This window comes from Rissa tridactyla, chromosome 6, assembly GCF_028500815.1.
Source record: "Rissa tridactyla isolate bRisTri1 chromosome 6, bRisTri1.patW.cur.20221130, whole genome shotgun sequence".
In the NCBI taxonomy this organism is placed as follows: Eukaryota; Metazoa; Chordata; class Aves; order Charadriiformes; family Laridae; genus Rissa; species Rissa tridactyla.
The window spans coordinates 73,806,515-73,827,202 of record NC_071471.1 but is presented as its reverse complement, the minus strand read 5'-3'; the positions used below and the strand labels follow the sequence as shown (position 1 = coordinate 73,827,202).

At 41.7% G+C, this 20,688-nt stretch overlaps 1 protein-coding gene across 6 annotated transcripts in view; it reads right to left on the bottom strand.

Annotated features, from left to right (window-relative positions):
• Positions 1 to 20,688, bottom strand: part of ALDH18A1 (aldehyde dehydrogenase 18 family member A1) — a 31,774-nt gene that overhangs the window by 7,541 nt on the left and 3,545 nt on the right. For 4 of the 6 annotated variants that reach the window (XR_008467034.1, XM_054205711.1, XM_054205710.1 and 1 more), the window contains 11 exons: positions 20,412 to 20,535; positions 17,992 to 18,215; positions 16,218 to 16,367; positions 16,026 to 16,130; positions 14,602 to 14,760; positions 13,936 to 14,026; positions 11,935 to 12,059; positions 7,756 to 7,900; positions 4,611 to 4,684; positions 3,842 to 3,941; positions 2,491 to 2,711 (listed from right to left, as the gene is read on the bottom strand). Coding sequence is in view for 5 of the 6 variants with exons in the window: in XM_054205711.1 (XP_054061686.1) it covers positions 2,491 to 2,711; positions 3,842 to 3,941; positions 4,611 to 4,684; positions 7,756 to 7,900; positions 11,935 to 12,059; positions 13,936 to 14,026; positions 14,602 to 14,760; positions 16,026 to 16,130; positions 16,218 to 16,367; positions 17,992 to 18,215; positions 20,412 to 20,505 (1,488 nt within the window). In the remaining variant the exon portion in view is untranslated. Of the gene's footprint in view, positions 1 to 2,490; positions 2,712 to 3,841; positions 3,942 to 4,610; positions 4,685 to 7,755; positions 7,901 to 11,934; positions 12,060 to 13,935; positions 14,027 to 14,601; positions 14,761 to 16,025; positions 16,131 to 16,217; positions 16,368 to 17,824; positions 17,951 to 17,991; positions 18,216 to 20,411; positions 20,536 to 20,688 lie in introns of those variants that run through there. The other 2 variants (XM_054205714.1, XM_054205715.1) reach the window with 2 other exon arrangements.

Genomic DNA, 20,688 nt, shown 5'->3' with positions numbered 1-20,688 from the left:
TCCAATCCCATTCACAGTGGCCTCGCAATTTGTCTGCCTATTTAAAAAAAAATAGCACATGCTCCTTTAGAAAACAAAATCACTCCCTCTCCAGAACCTTTTAGAATGAACAAATTAAGCATGTGACAACAATCACAATATTTGATGTTGTATCTCATCCTGATGTCAGCAATTTGAAAAGAATATTGAAATGTAAGAAATACTTCGGAAAAATACACTGAAGTATTATAGTCTAAGAAGCCTGTCTTACATAAATATTTTGTGTCTTTAACTTATAAAACTAGACACTAAAAAGCAGTCTGATTGTATTTTGAAAGTATCTTGTAAGCATCTGCCTCTCCAGAGGTCAGTACCACAAGGGAACGCTAAACAAATAAGCTTATTCAAATAAAGAATTCTGCTCTGCAGGCATAAGATTAAAAGAAAGGTTATGAACTGATTTGAAAAAAGTGAAAAGCAAAAAAATTATCAAGAATTAAGACACAAAAAATAAAAAAATGTTGTGATTAAAAGTAGAACAGAAGATAAAGGGTTTCAAAACAGTTCAGTTCCTTCAAAGGACATGTAGAGCATGACTATACTTCTCAGAGCAACAATTGGATTTCATGGAATCTATAGGAATTAGCTTGTGAAGGATGCTCACAGTTTGGCCTTGTAAATATTGGTGGCAAACATGCTATTTGTATATGCTCATTGGAAGCTTATTAAATCTTAACTGGTAATCTGCAATAGTTTCACCTTTACTGCAGCTCAAGACTGAACTCTGCATAAGCTATCTCCAGGGAGCAAATCGAGTATGCTCTCTTTCAGGACAAAATCAAATTTCCTCTGTAATTCCTTACCCGAACAACCATGAGATGCAGTAGTAAACTAAGAGGAGGGAATTGCTCCCCTGCACTCAGAGACCATCCTACTATCAGCTACAGCATGGGACAGAAACCATGCAATTCAAACACGGAGGTATCAAAGATGAACCTCTGAAGCTGCATCAGAGAACCCGGATGAGAATATGTGAGCAGGAGGCTGACAGAAAGAAAAGCAACTACCAAGACAAGCTATTCGAAGTCTGTAAAATAAAGGGGGGGGGGGGGGGAAGCCAGCAAGAGTCAGTCAGGTGTAAGTTTAGAGATAAGACAAAGGGGAGGAGAAAGAAGGAGACATGAGCTACACAAGGCAAGAGACCAGGGTTGAAGTCCAGGCAGACAGACTAGAATTCAACCAGGAAACATACTGGTTATCTACGAAGAACAGACCTAGCAGCAAGGAGCTAATAATGGTAGACAAGGGAGACTAGTGCCTTTTCATTTCATGGGAACTTTGCCTAGAGCATACTCCCTTTCAGTATGAAATGGGAACCGCTCACAAAATTCAGGCATGAAGTACCAAGCTACCCACTGTCTGAGTCTCACTTCGAAGTCTTTTGAAGTGCCTGTACCCATCACTTTTTCCTCAAACACCTACTCACATATCAAAGAATTCCTCAATCAATCTTCCTAGAGACCTAATGTTAATTGTAGGAAATGTGTTGATAATTCTTTTTTGTTTGTTTTCCTTTAAAAATATACTACGGTTACTCAGTAAAGTAGTTGGGAGTTAGAAACTATGATCAAGGTTGCCTCTGCAACATTAGTTTGCCCCCGTATTTTCATGCATTATAACAGCATTTACTCAGAGCAATATTCCCACACAGCACTGCAGATGAAGGTGTTTGCCTTTAAGATGCCTGCCTTATTCCTGGAACAAGATAAATGACATTCACTTACAGTACACTGTTCAAGATTTTCACTACCCTTTCCAGCAACTTCAGTACTTCAGAACTTAGAACACCATTCTTCTTCATACCCACCTCACTACAACTGAGTAAAAGCTATCATTCTGCCCCACTGTAGGCAAGCAGTATCAGTACAGGACAGACCACTCAAAGCCTGGAACTTCTGTGCTTTCTGTATTCAGCCTTTTTTTAATTTATTTTTTTTATCATGTATTCCTAACAGTTACAGCTAATTACTAGCATCTGTATTAAACAGTTCCTGTTCAACCCCAGCCTGCAGTTCAGCTGTATGCAGCATGGACAGATAAAACAAGTGCTCATTGGTAGGAGTCCCCAAGCTGTGAGTTCGGCACTGAACACACATTCATAAAACACATGCAGGAACTGCACGATCTGAATGTAAGATAACTCCTTCCATATGTCAAGGTGGGTTAAAAAAAACAAAAAAACAAACAAAAAAAAAAAACAAAAAAAAAACAAAAAAACAAACCCCCAACAAAACAGCCCTGTATAACTGAACACTGCAGAAGCAAGTCCTGAGATTATCTCTGCAGGAAAAATAGGGATGCCAACAAAATCAACTTTAGAAGAATCCAAGAATCCAAGTCTTGTCCTTTAAGACAAGACTTCTTGCAGCCTCCCAGTTGCTCACCAACAGAAACACTCTTTCTTTTGTCATCAAAGAATTCCCAACAGTGTAATCTGCCCTCCTTACACACCTGTGGAAGACAGTCAGGACGGGACTCAAAGATGACGAGAAGGACGCCAATAGGCACCGTCACCTGCTCCAAATCCAGGTCTTTCGCTATTCGTGTTCGTCGAATTACACGGCCGACACTGTCCTGGGAGGATGCTGCAATCTGACGCAGACCAATAGCCAAGCTGTTCAGCTTTGATGTAGACAGACTTAGACGTTTCAACAAAGGAAGTGCCAATCTCCCTAAAAGAAAGAAAAAATTGTGCTAGAGACAGATTGGTCTGTCTAGCCTCATGCAAAAGCAACTTTAGTGGTGAACCTAAGGAAAATTCAGGTATTTACATGCCCTATCAAAAAACCTACCTGAGATGAAAAATGCAAAGCATTAAGTCTGGTAGCCACAATAAAACCACTCAAATGTGGCAATGATTTTACACACCACCACATTTTCTTTTAATGTGGTTTAAGTGATTTGTATATGAAAAAACATCAACATCCATACATAAGGTTTATCCTATTTCAGGTACTGCTATATGTCTGAATTTCTTACACATTTCTACCCTTGCACTACTTCTAGAAGGTTCAGGCAGTAATTTCATCTTTCTGTTTTACAGATAGAAATCCCAAAGCACAGACACATACATAGTGTTTCTGTTTAAGAAAGACTGGGCAAGAACTGCCTGAATTTTTTAATCTGAACACGTTCAAACAGTAAGTTAACCCAGCAATGTACCTTCAAGTACTCTGGTCAAGTAAAAAAAGGGTTCCCTGGCGTCTTCCACAAAGTATTACAATTCATGATGTGTTATTTTCATACATTTGCTATCCCTGTACGTACACATCCCAATCTCAACTTCTCAATGAATGCATCAATCTAACATAGAAGAATGGGTTTAATCCAAGCCACCTAAAGAGAACCTTCCTCAATCAGAAGGGGACAAGGTTCTTTTCGGAGAGCACCAGTTTAAGCATAGAGATGACAGACTTCCCCTCAGAAGCCAAACATTATCTTAACCAGCACAGAAAATACTCACATTAAGCATGACAGTAACAGACATTATGTTTGTTATGTTCCATTTCTAAAGTGAGCCTCCTTTGGCAAAATGTGAGCACTAATTTTTATTTTTTTTATAATATACTGCTTAGTGTTTTGCAAGGCCTCAGTATCTTCTCTGATGAAGGTATCTGTTTTATGTAATTAAGGAAGCTGCAGCTGTTTACACTGACAAGCTCTCAAGGTCCTGCATTCACTAATCTGTGACAGCCATACAACCCAATCCCACATGACAGAAGATTCTAGTTCTGCTCACTTCCTTCGAAGCCCAGAGAGGTTCAAGACAACAGGATTACCGTGGAAGGACTTAAAATATTACCTTTACTTTCAGCCTCTTCTAAGTCCTTTTTGTTTGCCAAGAGAATTTCTTCTCTCTGGTCAGTTAGTAAATCAGCAAGACGATAAATAATCTCTGCTCTCTGAAAGAGAAAACAGTTTCTGAACTGACTTCTTACACAAAGCCCATGCTATTTGACATCTGGTTCATTTCAGTCCACTTATGTTGACCACAGTCTCTCACTGTCTTGACCCCCCAAATACTTGCAGCCAGCTGATTTTTCCAGCCTGCATCACATTAAAAAAACAAGGCTGAATACTGCTTCAATCTTTACTTTCTTTTTATCATCTTGCTTTCCCATGCCCGGTCTTCTTCACCAAACTCACAAAGTTCTTCCTTTAAGACCACCTTGTCTTCCTCACAAGAGATGCCACATTTTACCTACCCAGCTGCAGACGAGTAATTGATTGTCTACAGCTCCTCTTTTGCATACACTACACACAGAAGTGAACGGAGCAGGTTATTCCAGGCAATTCTTCAGCAGCTCTGATCACAATTCATTTCTGTGTGATATCCAACACTATTACAATTTTTATAAACCCCACATGAAAGCATATATTACCTCATAGCCCTAAGGTACATTATCTTTCTGCTTTTCTCATCTCTTTAAGCATGCTACAATCCAAATGATGGATCTGGCAGGCAAAGAATAGATTCTTGTCCCAGGGGGCCCATTTTTGCTATAAATCCACGTTGTAAAACTTGCCACACATTCACAAGATTAACAAGTGAGGCCATACTGTTCTGTCACCTGTTCAGGCTGTAGAGCCGCCAGGGCCCTGCCACCAGCTCGTGCCATTTCACCTTGCTGCTCTACTGTAGGACCTGCAAAAAAAGCCAAAAATATGCCATGCAGACAAAGTAACAGCACATATGGAAGTGAACAATAGCCCTTCCATCTTCTGGTTCTCTGCTCAAAGCAGGAAAGGAGGTACAGAGTCTCAAACAGACATATTCAAGAAACCTGTTGTATGCTAGAACGGGAAAATCTGTACCTGACACAAAGTACTGTTATGGTCCCCAAACGTAAAGAGTCATCAGAGAGATTCTGTAAGGTCACCATCTCTGAGGCAAGTGTGCACCATGTATCAAAAAGACCTGACAAAGGCAAAAGCTAAGTCTCAGGACACGGTAGCCTACCGAAAGAAAGGAGGCAAACTTTGAAAAGTTTAAGTATCCATCTGAGGAAAAAAGACAGGATTATAAAATAGCATGGGAATGTACAAACAACGATGGAAGCCAAAATCCAATCTAAGTAACAGCTTGCAGAATCGCTTTCCTTCTGTCTCTCCCCGTGTACATTTTAAAAGGGATCCTATAGAAGAAAGGTGGGATTTTTCTTCTTTTCTGTCAGGACCTCAAAGAATCTCTCTCAAACTGAAATTACATGGAACAGGTTACTTCTGTTTCTATTTCAAAACAAGTCACCAGGTTCAGGCAGCATTTCCCCAAAGGGGTCTTAAGTAGCTCATGGATAAACTAAGTCATGATTTTAAACTCTCCTGAAATTGCCTGTAAAGCAGATGACTTGAAGGTGAGAAATATGACCCAACTTCCATTTAAGAAGAGTCCCATGGAAATTGCCAGAGCAGGAATTCCAATGTTATGGAAAATATCAAAAGATATAGCGGGAAGTATAAGAAAAGAACTTCTGGACATGTGATTAATGGGATTTATTTAAGAAGTGTTAAAACAGCTTTTTAAAGCGAAGTCATACTTTACAAAGTATGGTGTATTTTGGTCTTGATAAAAGTGACATGTATGTAAGCAAATATAGTCGGCTTTAAAAAGTTACTTGAATTTCCAAATTTTGTTCTTTGGAAAATAGAAGACAAAGAGAGGACTGGAGTAAATACTTGCCACAATAGCAGAAGAGTGTCAGTAAAATTCCACAGGGATATTCGCCATTTGCCATATCTGTAAGTGACTCAGAATGGGGTCACAAGACGAAAAGCTTTACTGCTGATACAAATTTATTATGGTGAGACTAACTGGAAAATGTAACTATCACACTTTTTCCTAGAAAGTAGCTTTCAGAGGAGGACACCAAGTTGAACACAATCCAGTGGCACGCCCTTGCCGCAAACATGGCCAACGGTGTCCTGGGCTGCCTTGCGAGGAGTGCTGGAGCAGGTCGAGGGAGGGGACCCTCCCCCTCTGCTCAGCACTGGTGAGGCCACACCTGGAGTGCTGTGCCCAGCACTGGGCTCCCCGGTACCAGAGAGACACAGACACTGCAGAGAGAGTCCAACAAAGAGGATGAAGGGACTGGAGCACCTCTCATATGAGGAAAGGCTGACAGAGCCGGGACTGTTTAGCCTGGAGAAGGCGGCTCAGGGGGGATCTCATTAGTAAGTACAAATACCTGAAGAGAGGGTGTAAAGAAGATGGAGACAGGCTTTTTTCAGTGGTGCCTAGTGGCAGGATAGAGGCAATGGACACGAACTGAAACATGGGAGGTGCCTCCCATCTGGAAGGACTTTTGCATTGTGAGGATGATCAAGCACTGGCACAGGTTGCCCAGGGAGGTTGTGGAGCCTCCATTCTTTGAGATACTTAAAAGCTGTCTGGACAGTCCTGGGCAACCTGCTTGAGCAGAGGGTAGGACCAGATGACCCTGCTGTCTGTCATACTGTCCCTTCGAACCTCAGGCATTCGGCAATTCTGCAAATTCCTCTGCAGCCAAGTTACTAAGCCATGAAACAGCAAATGAAATTCAAATCAGATAATCATGAAGCAATGTAGAGGGGAAGAGGAAAAATCAGACCTCAGTATTGTAACAAACAATACTACAAAAACATCATCTCAGTGAACATCAACATCAAAAAGCAAATTACATGTTTGGAACTATTAGAAAAGGCCTAGAGAACAGAACACACCATCAGTCTTATCAAAACTCAGTTAATCCTGCCATCATAAATTAAAGCTTCATTTGCATGTTGAACACTATGTGAAATTTTGTTTTTTGCCCATCTCAAAAGGGCTACAATACAATGAAAACAATTTCAAACAAGAGAAACGGGGATGACCAAGTTTTTGGAACAGCTTCAGTAATGTCTAAGACCAAACCTCTTGCACACAGAAAAGAGATGGTGAGAGGAAAGACGATGTCTCACATCTTCAAAGTTGAATGGGGGCTGATTGCCCATACAGGCAGTAGGGTCATCAAATTAAGCTATCAGGAAGAAAATTCAAAACGTCCCCCAACCCCAAATTAAAGCAAGCAGTTCTTCATTTAGTTTTAGCTCCAGAGTTTACAGAGTATCCAGCTAAGGCTCTTGACTATCATGACATAGAGCCCTGTGGATGCTAAGTCTTTACACGGGTTCAAAGGATGATTTGACAAATTCATACAAGAAATTCATTGAAGATTATTATATGCAAAGTATCACTCCATATTTGTCCTATTCTGCTACGGTCACAGATCTTTGGTCTGACTTCCTCCAGCGATTGTTACACTGTCCCAGCAATGCAGTGGCAGGAAAATATTCTTACCTACAATACTAGAAGACCAAGTCCTAAAAGGAATTTATGATAAAAAATAAAACTATTTTTGCTAAGATAGTGTTTACTATCTTAGTTCAGCAGCACATTCTATGTCCACATTTTCACGCTGAAATTGTCCATCCTCGATGATAACCCCTAGGACTAAAAATGGTAAAAATTCTACTCACTGCATTCTTCAAATGCAAGTCTGATGCTGCATTTTATCAGCTGGAGGGAACCAGAGCAGAGGATTCAACATTTTCTACTCCTACTTTAGGAAATACCCTTCAAAATCCGTTCTTCAAGCAGGGTATGGTTTCCCAGTTATCATACAGGTCTAGCCAAATTTTAATTCTAACCTTTCAGGAAATGTCTACAACTCTCAATGTACACATTACTTCTGTACTCACCTGCAGGTTTTACCTCTGAAAAAAAAGTTCCAACTTTCTTCCCTTCCACAATATCTGTGATGACATGACCCGAGATCTTTGGGTGGGTTCCATTTGCAATCACTACAGACGTGCCTCCTTGGAGGGCCCACAGAGCTGCTTTCACCTACAGAAAAGGATAGAGGCAGTTCCAGGAAACTCACTTGTTATTTGAAGCACCACTCTCAACCAGACTTCCTGCTCCACTTTGATCTCCAGATTGACCACTTACGCTTTCAAAGAGCATTCAACACACCTCTGGAACTTCCATAATGTAGCATTGAATGAGATCACTTATTTTCACTTTACCTCCCCTTTCTTAACTAGCTGCCACTTTATAAGCGTACTTCAACTTTTCCTAAAAGCCTATTTTTTTCATGACTTCAGCAAGAGCACTTTGGTCCTATGTTCTTTTTCACCATTACTTTATGTTGCAAGTTCTTCTTACTGTTTGAAGAAACCCAAATTTCATTTTTGAAAAGATTCTGTTGCCATTTTCCCTGACATTGATTAGCCATCAATAACTAACCCACTTTAAGTGACCACGTGATATTACTTGTACTGCTGAGCACTATTCTTGCTCAGGTCCTAGTCGTTACCATATAATGTTAAAATATTGATCAATACCTTTAAGCTGTCTGCTTTGCTCCCTTAAAGTTTGATCAGCCAAAGCACTCCTCATGGGTCTGCTTAAGATGCAGAGGTATTCTCATTGTTTCTAACCCCTTGGTGAAGCTATGAAGTTTGCTGAAGAGTTACTCAGGTTTCCACACATTTTTACCTGCTTTGCTCACATTTCCTGGTCATGTTCTCATCGGATTTTTTATTTATTTGCTTCTACTTTTTGCTTGGGAATACACCTATTGTCTTAATAGTTGCTTCTTTCAGTAGGCTCTATTTGAAGACTTTGCACTTCTTCAGTTTTTAATTATATGCATTTTATTTGGTATTCTTCCCCCTTTTTGTAGTTATTTTGGAGGAGGATTCTGTAAATATAGCATTTAGGAGTCATCTTCAAAGGTCAGGACCACAGCATACTAAGCAATGTATGGAAGCAACACACATAAGATCTAAGGCAAGAAGCAAGTCTGAAACACGAACAATCTGATGTCCACAGACTGGGTACTGAAATCAGTGATACTACCAGATCACCTGTGTGCCGAAGGCTGACATGGAGGGTGGGTGGGTAGTCAGGCATGATAATCAACGAGAGCTCTATGAAATTCAGGGGCTGTATCTCTGTAGGCATTGCCCTAATATCAAGGGCAACACGAGTTCCCTTTCTAACTTCAGTGTTGGCATAATGAAGTTTCCTTAGTCCTTCTACAGAATGTTAAGCTTACAGCAGGGTCAGCTTATTAGTAAAGGTCCTTTGAAATCTCCACGTAGTCCTAAGATTAACCTAGGCAATTCAATGATTCTTTCCACACACTTGAGTCATTGTTTAAGGCATCACAACATGATTTCTCTAAAATTTCCCCTCCTTCAACATTTCACTGGTTCATGTCAAAATACAAAAACACAAACCCAAATTCCAGATGTTACCTGCTGAAGAGGTATTGCCTGTGGTCTCCTTCACTTCTTTTCCCAATCAAGGTATGGGCAGCATTATTCCACCACTATATTTAACTACATGTCATTTATTTTACTGCAAAAGCTTCTCTGCTTCCTCGATTAGGTATTACAGTCCATATTCACTGGGAGACAACACCTGTCAGATATGCCTATCACATCAAACTCTTGACTACCACAAGACCATCAACTGCTCCATTTTTGGTCAAGTTTCATGCTGATAATAAAGGTTTGTACTTCGAGCTACCATCTGTTTATTCTATTATCGATGTTACAGTTTTCAAAAAATATCGCCCAATTCTCAACTGTAACAAATTTTTGTTTCAACAGCAGCATTGACATTTGCCTCTATGTGACAGAATTAAAGATACCAAATATCTCTAACAGATTACTATTTTTACAAGTACTCTCTGACCTCGGCAGCTTTCCCCTCAATACCCAGAACTGTTTAAACTATTCCAGAGGTCAGACGAAGGGAAAGGTGTTTCTAAACAAGCTCTGTACATCCCATAGTTACAAAATCATTACACTCAAATTCGTCCTCCTTTTGCCACCTTCCCGTCCGTGCTCTGATACTGAAGTATGCCTTATTTGATTCTTCAGAAAAGGAAATAAAACATAAGATAACTGGTGAAGAATTTCACTTTGGTCTTTCCCTGCTTAGTCAAAATCTACTTCAGTTTTTACAGACAACCTTCCAAAAGGGTCTTTAGGAAACCCGCACCAATTAGTACTACTGTAGTGCATATGCCAGCACCATGAGAGACATATGCTAAAGTCTCACACCACCACCATGTTTACGCACTCAGCAATGAATACTGAGGATGTCCGACTGTACACGGCACTGAAAACCACGGGCCCTCCTACTCATCTTGGATTCAAGAACTAAAGTACCTTGGTCACCATCAATACATCCTTCAGAAGCAAACAGCACATGTACAAACTCAGAAAAGAGAGGTATCAAATCAGATTCAAGTGACAGGGATTACCAAAGTCTTTGGATTATCACGTGAGAAAGAAGTGAGGACTGACTCTTATTTGAATTTAAAACATCAACTTAATACAGTTCCAAATTTCATATTTTTAAAACTACTGGAATGTAATTCATTAGTTGCTCTTTTCAATTCACATGGACCTAAGAAAGAGAGAAACTAAAGCAATTCATACACCATTCCAGGGTACTCACAGAATAGCTGAGGCTGGAAAGGATCTCTGGAGATCATATAGCCCAACCACCTGCTCAAAGGAGGGTCAGCTAGAGCAAGTTACTCAAGACACCATCCAGTCAGGTTTTGAACATCTCCAAATGTGGAGATTCCACAAGCTCTCTCAGCAACCTGCTCCAGCAACCTCACTGTAAAATTCTTACACTTCAATTTAATTTCTTGTATTTCAGCCTGTGCCCATTGCCTCTTGTCTGTTCCCTGGATACCACTCAGAAGAGTCTGTCTCTGACTTCTCTACACTCTCCATTCAAGTATTTATACACAAATCTTTTCTTCTCCGGGGTAGACAGTCCTGGCTCTCAGCCCCTCCTAGTGTGACAAATGCTCTGATTCTTTAATCATATTCATGGCTCTCCGTTGGGATTCACTGTAGTACACCATGTCCTTCCTGTACCACGGTGCCCAGGACCAGACACAACTCTACAGATATGGTCTCATTAATGCTGAGTAGGGGGAAATAATCGTTTCCCTCAACCTGCTGGCCAAACCCAGAATGTTGTTGGCCTACTTTGCCCAAAGTGCAAATCATACCATGGTTTGGGTTGGAAGGGACTTTAAAGATCATTTCGTTCCACCCCCCTGCCCAGGGCAGGGACACCTCCCACTAGACCAGGTTGCTCAAAGCCCCATCCAACTTGGTCCTGAATACCTCCAGGGATGGGGCAGCCACAGCTTCTCTGGGCAACCTGGGCCGGCGTCTCACCACCCTCACAGGAAACAATTTCTTCCTAATACCTAATCTAAATCTCCCCTCTTTCAGTATAAAACCATTACCCCTTGTCCTATCACTACAGTCCCTCACAGAGTCCCTCCCCATTTCTCCTGTAGGCCCGCTTCAGGTACTGGAAGGCTGCTATAAGGTCTCCCCAGAGCCTTCTTTTCTCCAGGCTGAACAACCCCAACTCTCTCAGCCTGTCTTCATAGCAGAGGTGCTCCAGCCCTCTGATCATCTTCATGGCCTCCTCTGGCCCTGCTCCAACAGGTCTATATCCTTACTGTGCTAGAGGACTCCAGAGCTGGACACAGTACTCCAGGTGGGGTCTCACGAGAGAGAGATTCTACCCCTCTACCCTCTAGAGGGGTAGAATCACCTACATATTGCTGGCTCACGTTCCACTTCATGTCTACCAGGACCACTATGTCCTTTTTTCAGTGAACCTGCATTCCAGCCAGTCAACTCACCAGCCCACACCAGTGAACGGAGTTGTTCCTCTCTAGGGGTAGGACCCAGCATTTCCCATCATTGAGCTCCATAAAGTTCCTGTCTGCCCATTCCTGCAACCTGTCAAGATCCATCATCTATCTCCCTTTCCCACATCTCCCTTTCCTTCCCAACAACAAAGCATATGTTCCAGATTTCTACCTTGGCTTCCATGCCTCCCATTCCCACCCGGGACTTGGTTCCAAATGTTACAGATTGCTGGTCTCCTGGGTAGAATATATCAATGAGCTTTGCATCATCAGATCCCGGAGGGCTGTCAAAGAGTCCTAAAATAAAAAATAAAAATCTGTCAGGTATATACCCTCACCTCCAAAGCTCATCCATGAAAAAAGACCAAAAAAACCCCAACAAAACCCATAAGGCTGAAAAGATGTATTGCACTTTACAGGATTGAAAACTGTCAGTGAACCCTGCTTTTTGTGGGACCGAAAGCATGAAACACTTAACAGGCAGACTCGAGAAGTACAGCTTTACTGAAAGCATAATGAATAACACACTGAAACCCCACATGCTAAATATCAGCATGCAAGCAGACATTTGGTTGAGGTTAGAGAGACAGTTTACAGCTTTTATATGTTCAAAATCAAGGCTCACATATACAAGCCCACAACTGAACAGGCAAAGGATAGTCCCCCTCACCAAAATTTCAGATTATATTCTTCAATGCTGGGTGGTACAGTGAAAAACTGGGCAATTCAGAAATATGTAAAAAGGGTAATTATCAAATTCCGCTAAGAAGGAACACAACACTACAGAGACGTACTCTTATTAATTTTTTTTTAAAAATCTGGTCATTTTATGTAACTATGTTTGCAGTTGAATGACACTTCAGTTTACCCAACACGATAAACCTAAACTCTACCACCACACTTCCCAGATATTCTATGTGAACAAATACTGGCGTTACAATCTAGAGAGCACAAGTACAGACTATCTGTGTCCTTCCTTGATAGCTTGGGAGGGAGAAGACACACACCTTCCCATAAACAAGATGTCACATTGAATGAGTAAGTTTGGAGGATGGGGGTGTTGGGTGTTAATTTTTTTTTTACAAGTTGTTTTGACTATTGTTTTTATGAGTTGTTCTCAGACAGATATTTCAACTGGAATCAACCATGAAATCCAGCTGAATCTGCTAAAATAAACTGTGTTTATGGAAAGGCACCTCCTTCCTCCTCAGGGCCTACAGTGTCTGACAAAGTCCAGGATTCACTGAAAGAAACACATCTGGAGAAGATGAAAAGACTATGTGACTTGGGTGATGCGGACTGCACTCATCTGGAACTCCACCCACTAACTTCCTCTCTCTAGAAAAGGAATTTCAAAATCCATAGGTGACAGCAACTCAGCTCAAGACTAGAGCATTGTAAGCCAAATGTCTGGGAGACAGAAAAAGCTAGCAAATTCCAGGTATGTGGAAGGCAATGACCAGGACTTGTAATGCACCTGTAATTCACTGAAAGACAGAACCTGCTGCCAGAAGAAACAAACTATTGAACAGTATTTGGTTTGCACTCCTGATTTGAAACACACACCCTTTATCCTGCATATTACTCATGACTGTATCATACAATTCTGAGAAGCTAACGGAACTACTACAGTACATATCATAGAATCATAAAATGGTTTAGGTTGGAAGGGACCTTAAAGACCATCTAGTTCCAAACCCCCTGGCCGGGCCAGGGACACCTCCCACTAGACCAGGCTGCTCAAAGCCCCATCCAACTTGGTCCTGAATACCTCCAGGGATGGGGCAGCCACAGCTTCTCTGGGCAACCTGGGCCAGGGTCTCACCGCCTTTCGAGCACAGAACTTCTTCCTAATATCTAATCTAGATCTCCCCTCTTTCAGTTTAAAACCATTACCCCTTGTCCTATCAGTACCCTCTCTGATACGGTATTCTGGGCTCTGGAACAAGTCTCAAGCTCACACGCATTCTCACCCACCCAGATTCAACAGCGTGGCAGACAAAGTCTTTGGCTTATACATCAGCACTGGATATATGCCTTAAGGAGTTATGTGGTACGTTGTAATTGTTCCTGTAAAATATATGAACTAAAACCCAAATACAGTAATACCTAGTTGGTTTGACTATCTGATGTACTTCGATAAAACAAGAAAGTAAAGAAATGACTCACAAACCTTCTACATCTGAGAGAACGATCAGGAGATCAGTTTTCATTTCCACAGCCAGCCGTGCTGCCAGACTGTCGTTATCCTTCACACTAATCACCTGCAATGCACATACATATCAGCAGCACTGAAAAGCAGGAGGAACTAGGAAATACTTCATTGCAACATACAAAAGCAAGCTCTCTCAGCACTACCAAATCCTTCTGAGCTACTTTGTTGACACCCACTGGAAACTTGGTGATCTCTGTGTGAAAATACACACATTTTTGGAATGCAGTAAAGCAGTATCTTTACTGTGACAAGCAGTGCGATCAGTACCTGTGTCCTCCACCTTGCTGCAGTGACAGAACAAGAGGTACTGACCCTGCTTTAAGTGGGGGTGCTGCACCAGACGACCTGCAGAAGTCCCTTCCAACTTCAACTATTCAGTGAAAACCAAATTGGACATGCTTGCTTGTGGCAGAGCAGACATCATCTGCCCTGCTTCCACCCCACAGCACTGTATCATGTCAGAAACAGCCAGGTCAGCATAGTCTTCCAGTACCCTCTGTCCACATTACCAGTTTTGTATGCCTGTTTCCCTGCTGCAGGCTTTAGAGGTCCCCAGTTATTAGTGTACTACACGTTAGTGCGGTACCCAAGCAGGACCCAACCCCCTTGCAATACTTTACCCACATTTACCCCCTGCAGATCACTGTTTGGTTCTGGAGGTGGAACAACAGCATCATTAGTGTTAATTATAGGGACAATATTCATTCTTAAAAGCTCGTGCAATGTTCCATTTAAGTTCCGACGCTTCTGTTCATCATGGAAATCTAGGTTGGTGACTAAAATCTGAAAGGAGGAAAAAAAATAAATATACTTAGCCTACCACTTTTCACAAGAACATTGTAAACATATGTATTAACGTATCATAACAGATCAGTCATGCCCTTTGGGACACTAAAGAAACATAAGCCACATTTAAAAGATAAAGAATACAAGCAAGAAAGATTACTGAAGACACTACCTTTCCTGTTTTCCCTCCCACTGTACTGTTTCTGCTGTCGCAAGCAAAGGGATGCTTTCTCTCAAGACTTCTCTTCAACTCTAGAACCCACTTGCTTTTCTGAAAGAATGCTGGTCTTAAAGCTCCCTGTATGCAAACACCACCCCTTTGTTTTGGGATTTTAAGACACACAAAAAACCTCAATGTCTGCTCTGATGAGAAGATTTTTTCATTTTTACTCTGCTATTGGACATTTGAGAACCAAGCAAACAACTCCACCACACAAATGTTAGAATAGCACTTGCAATCAATGTGTACACTGACGTTTTTGGCATGGGCAGTTAATTCTTTTAAATCAAAGGAATGACAGTTGTCTGCAGACTTGAACAAGATTATAATCCAGCACAATTTATAGTGATTACTAGCTATACTGTAAACACTTTAGTGATATCAGCTATACTACATAACAGGAAGAAGTTTCTCCAAGCGAGACTTCATATTAGGCTCCTAAATTCATAACAAGTATCTGAACAAGTAAGGCCTTACACTTGATGCAATACTGTATTCTCAGAGTATTTAAAATAAGTAAAGTGTGTTTAAGTTCAATTAATACAGTTGCAGCATTCAGTACAGGTAGAAGACCCAAGCTAGGGATACCATCACGCAGAAGTTAGAAAGGTTCGAGGAGAAGATGGAAAGCAAGTTCTGAAGTTTGGACATACACTTGTGTCAGCTTTACAGAACGTGTGGCAGCTCAGCCACCTGTGATTTTTAAACCCTCACTTTGGATCACCAACTTTAGCTTTTGTGAAGAGCTCAGACCAGAGCTTGACCAGACCTCACCCTGTACATAAGAGCAGGACACAAATGAACTCCAAAAAGAAAAAGCATATTTCCTTCACCTTGACGACAGATAACTCCATTTCAGAAATACTTAGAAAGGCACTCCTGTGTAAGCTACCATTCGTGCTACAATAAGCCCCAAAAGTAGGATGGCAATGGAAGTGCAAGGCTATAGTAAAAGATAGCAGCATATAAAACGTGGAAAAATTCAAAGAACAATTCGATCACTGCCTGAAGTAGTCAGTCTAGGAAAGAAAGAATCCCTTACTTGAGCTGCACAGATGCTGTACTGTGTAAACATAGCCTCATACAGAGCCATTAGTCCACTCTGGCCAGCTGCTGCACAGGCTCGGGCCTCCAAGACTGGAATCGCCTACAGAGATAAACAGCTGTCAGGCAGTGACTTGAGCAGGTAATACCCAACATTCAAGGAAAAGCAGGAGTGCTGCCAGACACTCACCATATCTTTCAGCTGATTCTGGCCTGAATGAAGCGCTTGCCTCACACTCTGAGAAAGCAAGATCTCATGACGCAACCGCTGCTTCCCAAAAGCTACAGCACCACTGGTGACAATCATCATCTCTCGGCCCTGATTTTGCAGCATTGACACCTGTAAGTACAGAACATAAGAAACAGGGCCTGGAGTATGATCACTGCTAGAATGACAGACAGTTCTGGCTATTTTAGACAACCTTATGCTCACCAGTTCTTGCTGATGCAAGTGTTTCACTTTATCCATAAATGCGCAAAGCAAGGCAACCGCTCTCTATGATACTCCTGTGCACCTTCCCGGCCACTTCAGAGCTATGCAAAGGGCTGCATGCAATCTATAGCTCCTACTAAACTTTCTTTTCACGATACCAGTTTTTTTATGAGAGTCATGCTTGAATTTTCACAATACATATTACTTGGTAACACTTCTATACCCCTTGCCCCTCCACCTCCGTTGCTACAGATAAGGAAAGATATGAAAAAGCTGTGAAGCAGCAGCTGTACCTTCCACCAACCTTCTTACTCACCATCCATTCCCAAAGCTGCCATCATACAGCAACTTCATATTCTAGAAGTGAAGAAGCTAACTCTGATAGTACAGCTTTTAATTGCCTCTTCCTTACATATATCAGGCCAGACTCCTTTCAAAGCTCTAAAGCTAGATGTCTTACATGAATTTAATTTATTACGTTAACTTTACTTCGCAGAGAAGACATGTCCAATCGCCCCCAAAGTCATAATTTCATTTTGGGGAACCAGTCCATGGGTTGATCCCATCAGTTTTTCCCACAAGTAATGAGGTTTCAAGCTTTCTCCTGGAGGAAATCTGCAAAGGCTCAGGTAATCAAGAAGGGTCTACTCACAAGGGACTTCACAAACTTCAGTGTCACCTTCTCATGAGATCCAAGTAATGCCCCAGTCATGTCTTACCTACTGCATAAAAATCCGTGTGCAAATCTCTCCCTCTATACTGGGTCTGACCAAGATGGAGTTAACTTTCTTCACAGGGGCCCATATGGTGCTTTGTTTTGGATTTCAGGACTAAAACAGTGTTGATAACGTTCTGATGTTTTGCCTGTTGCTAAATAGTGCTTGCACAGCATCAAAGCCTTCTCTTTTTCCCATTATGTCCCATCACAGCAGGTAGACTAGGGACTGGGCAAGAAGTTTGCAGAGGACACATTTGGGACAGCTGACATGAACTGGCCAAAGGGACATTCCATGCCATAAAACATCATGCTCAGTCATAAAACCGGGGTAGCAGAATACGAAAGGGCAGGGAGTTGTCTTCCAAGACAGCCATCACTTGGGGACTAGCTGGGCATCGGTCTGCTCGTGCAAGGTAGAGAGTGACCGCCTTAGCATCACTTGTTTCTCTTCCCCTTTCCTTCACTTATTAAACTGTCTTTATTTCCATCCATGAGTTCTCTTACTTCTTGCTCTTCTTATTTTTTTTCCCCCAATCTGACTGGTGGTGGGGCAGAGGTGTGGGGAGCGAACAAGCAATTGCGTGGGTGCTTAGCTGCTGGTCGAGGTCAACCCACCACACCTTCAAACATCAATTTACTGAGTTACCTGGTTTATGCTACCACAGCACAGGGGGATGAAAAAGGGAAAGGACAAGACATTGCTTTACAGGGCCATCACTGTTTTATGAGCTTTTCCTACAATCTTCTGTGCCATCCAACAGTCACCAAGTACCTGAAGTTAAAACAAATATTGCACTTCAGTCACAGAATTACCTGCTCTACAATAGATGCCAGCCTCCCAAGGGCCAAGCCACACTCATCCCCTCGAGTCACAACAGCACTACCTAGCTTCACCACTATCCGCTTGGCATGCTTCAGCTCACTGCGGTGCGCAAACGATTTCCCGTGTGCACGGCTGAGCGGCATGGTGATAAATGGGATGTTGCTCCAACAACGGACGGATTCGTTCCTTAGTCTTTGGTTATGGCGAGGGAGATCTGTGGTTAAAGAAAGAAAACAAGAAAGAAAAACACAGTTTTAACTGTCTCATTCAAACTTTAAGCCTTTAAAGACTGGGAATGAGAAGCTAGCTTTCAAGTCACCAAAATAAAGTGAGAACTGATAATATCTGAGCAGCACTAACCAACCCTAAGGTATATAAGGCAGCATCTCATGTGTCACAGAGCTCTAACTCTGGGAATCTAGAAGACCAAACTGAAAAACATTGTAAAAGAGCTCACATCAGAAATACTAGTTTTAAAAACAATCTCCTTTGCCTTGCCTCACTAAATACAGCTAGAGAGTTTTCCTGCCTGTGCTAGTGCAGAAAGCTTGACGGTTAGGAAATAAAAGACATGCAGCTTTTACAACCACTCTAAGTCAGGTATTTTTGCATGTTGCTCAACTTGGGGCAGCAGAAGGGGAATGACGGACATATGAACTGGAAGTCACCTTCCTACAGGATAAATAGGTGTTGGAGGGAGAAGCGATAATCACAGTATTACTCAGGTAAGACACAAGACACATAAGGCTGGCACTTCGCCCAAGTCAATGAGCTATGGAACATTTCTCAGGAAAATCTTTGTTTTCAAAATGCCTGCAAAGGACATTAATACCACTATCAGCACAGCAGGTTAAAGAGAATAATGACTATCAAGGTACAAACAAAAGGAATAGTCTGGATCCTTTCTAATTGACAAAGAGGTGGACTGAAACACATAAAATCCCAAAATCAAGCTGAAGGAACGAAGGCAGATGGAAACCACTTCCAACATACTTCACATGAAGTTTTGCAGAGCCACAGAGAATTGTGTCTGAAGGAGTTCTCTTGCAGATAAGAAGTCCAAGTGTGTTAACTGGATAACTGATATAATACGGATAAGAAATATTAATTGAAAAGAACTTGAAACCATATTTCCTTATCCTCCACCTAGTTCTTCTTGTATTACTATTCAGAAACTGCAGCAAACCAGGTCAACTTAGACAGTCTCAAAAATACCAGTATAGCAAAAAAGAGTGAGAATACGTCTGTTGTAATTACAGAAGAAATGGCTACTGACATAACACTCTGAGACCAAAAGTGCAACTTAGTCAAAAGATGGCACACATTCATGGAAAAATTATGGAGATCTTACTGGACGCTATTGAAAGGCATTTAAAGAACAATGCAATAATCAAGCACAGTCATTATGGGTTCACAAAGGGAAAGTCCTGTTTAACTAATTTGATATCCTTCTACGATAAGGTTCCTTGCCCCATGGATGAAGGGAAGGTGGTGGATGTAGTTTTTCTGGATTTTAGTGAGGCTTTTGATACTGTTCCTCACAGCATCCTTCTGGAGAAATTGTCCAACTGTAAGATAGGCAGGTTCATGGCACGCTGGGTGAAGAACTGACTGGACAGCAGGGCTCAAAGAGCTGTAGTGAATGGGGCTACATCTGGCTGGCGACCAGTCACCAGCAGTGTTCCTCAGGGTTCAATCTAGGGCCAGTTCGGTTCAATGTATTTATCGATGACCTGGATGCAGGAGCTGACTGCACCGTTAGCAAGTTTGGCTAGAGCTTCAGGATTTAGAAGGTTCCAAGACGACAGCTGTTGAGGGATAACCAGTATCTGAAAAGGAACCACTTATTTTTTCAGAAAAACAAGGTAAAAGACAATGGTTCTAGAACAAACAGAGAATTTACTTCATGTCCACTAAAGTCCTAATTGCTAACCTAACAGGGAACATCTGTTTACAGGGCAGCCATGTACTTACACTCAGGTTTCCTGCAAGCATCTTTCCACTTTTATCTAATCTGAATAAATTTGAGCTTCGCACCTTGCTTTACTCAAGACATCTGTGGGCTGAAAATGCAGATGGGGAGTAGGCATAATCAGATTTTGTTTTCTAGGAAAGCACGAGGCTGAAATAAAAAACTTTTACAATAGCAGTACTTTCACAACTGCTTTTTTTGCTTGAAATGCACATCAGAACGAAAAATACACTCTCACACATCCATCTGAATATTATTGAGTTAAGGGAAAAAGTAACATTAAGAAAGTACAGCTTCAACTGCAGCTCACTCTACAGGTTGTAACTGTTGAATGATGTTAATGAGGTGATTTCCCTTTCAACACAGGAAAGAGCATAGGCATGCCCAGACACATACTGGCCAACATTATTAGAAATGTGTGCTTTCTCTCATACATACATAAACGGGAAATGGCTGTGATGGCATGTGGCGACAACACAAAGCACCGTCCAGGGGAATGGACAAGAGGGCTCAGAGCAGCTCGACACAACATTTTGAGATGTCTTCTGCAAATCGAGGATATCTGTAAGTTAAAAGGAAAGGAGGGAGGGAAACTGGTTAAATATCAGTGAATTTCCACCTATAAGTTACTCCTCACCCACGACCCCCCCTCAACTCCTCTTTGTCCTGTACAGTCCTAAGGCAGTTTCCTTGTGCAAGAGACAGACAGCCTACT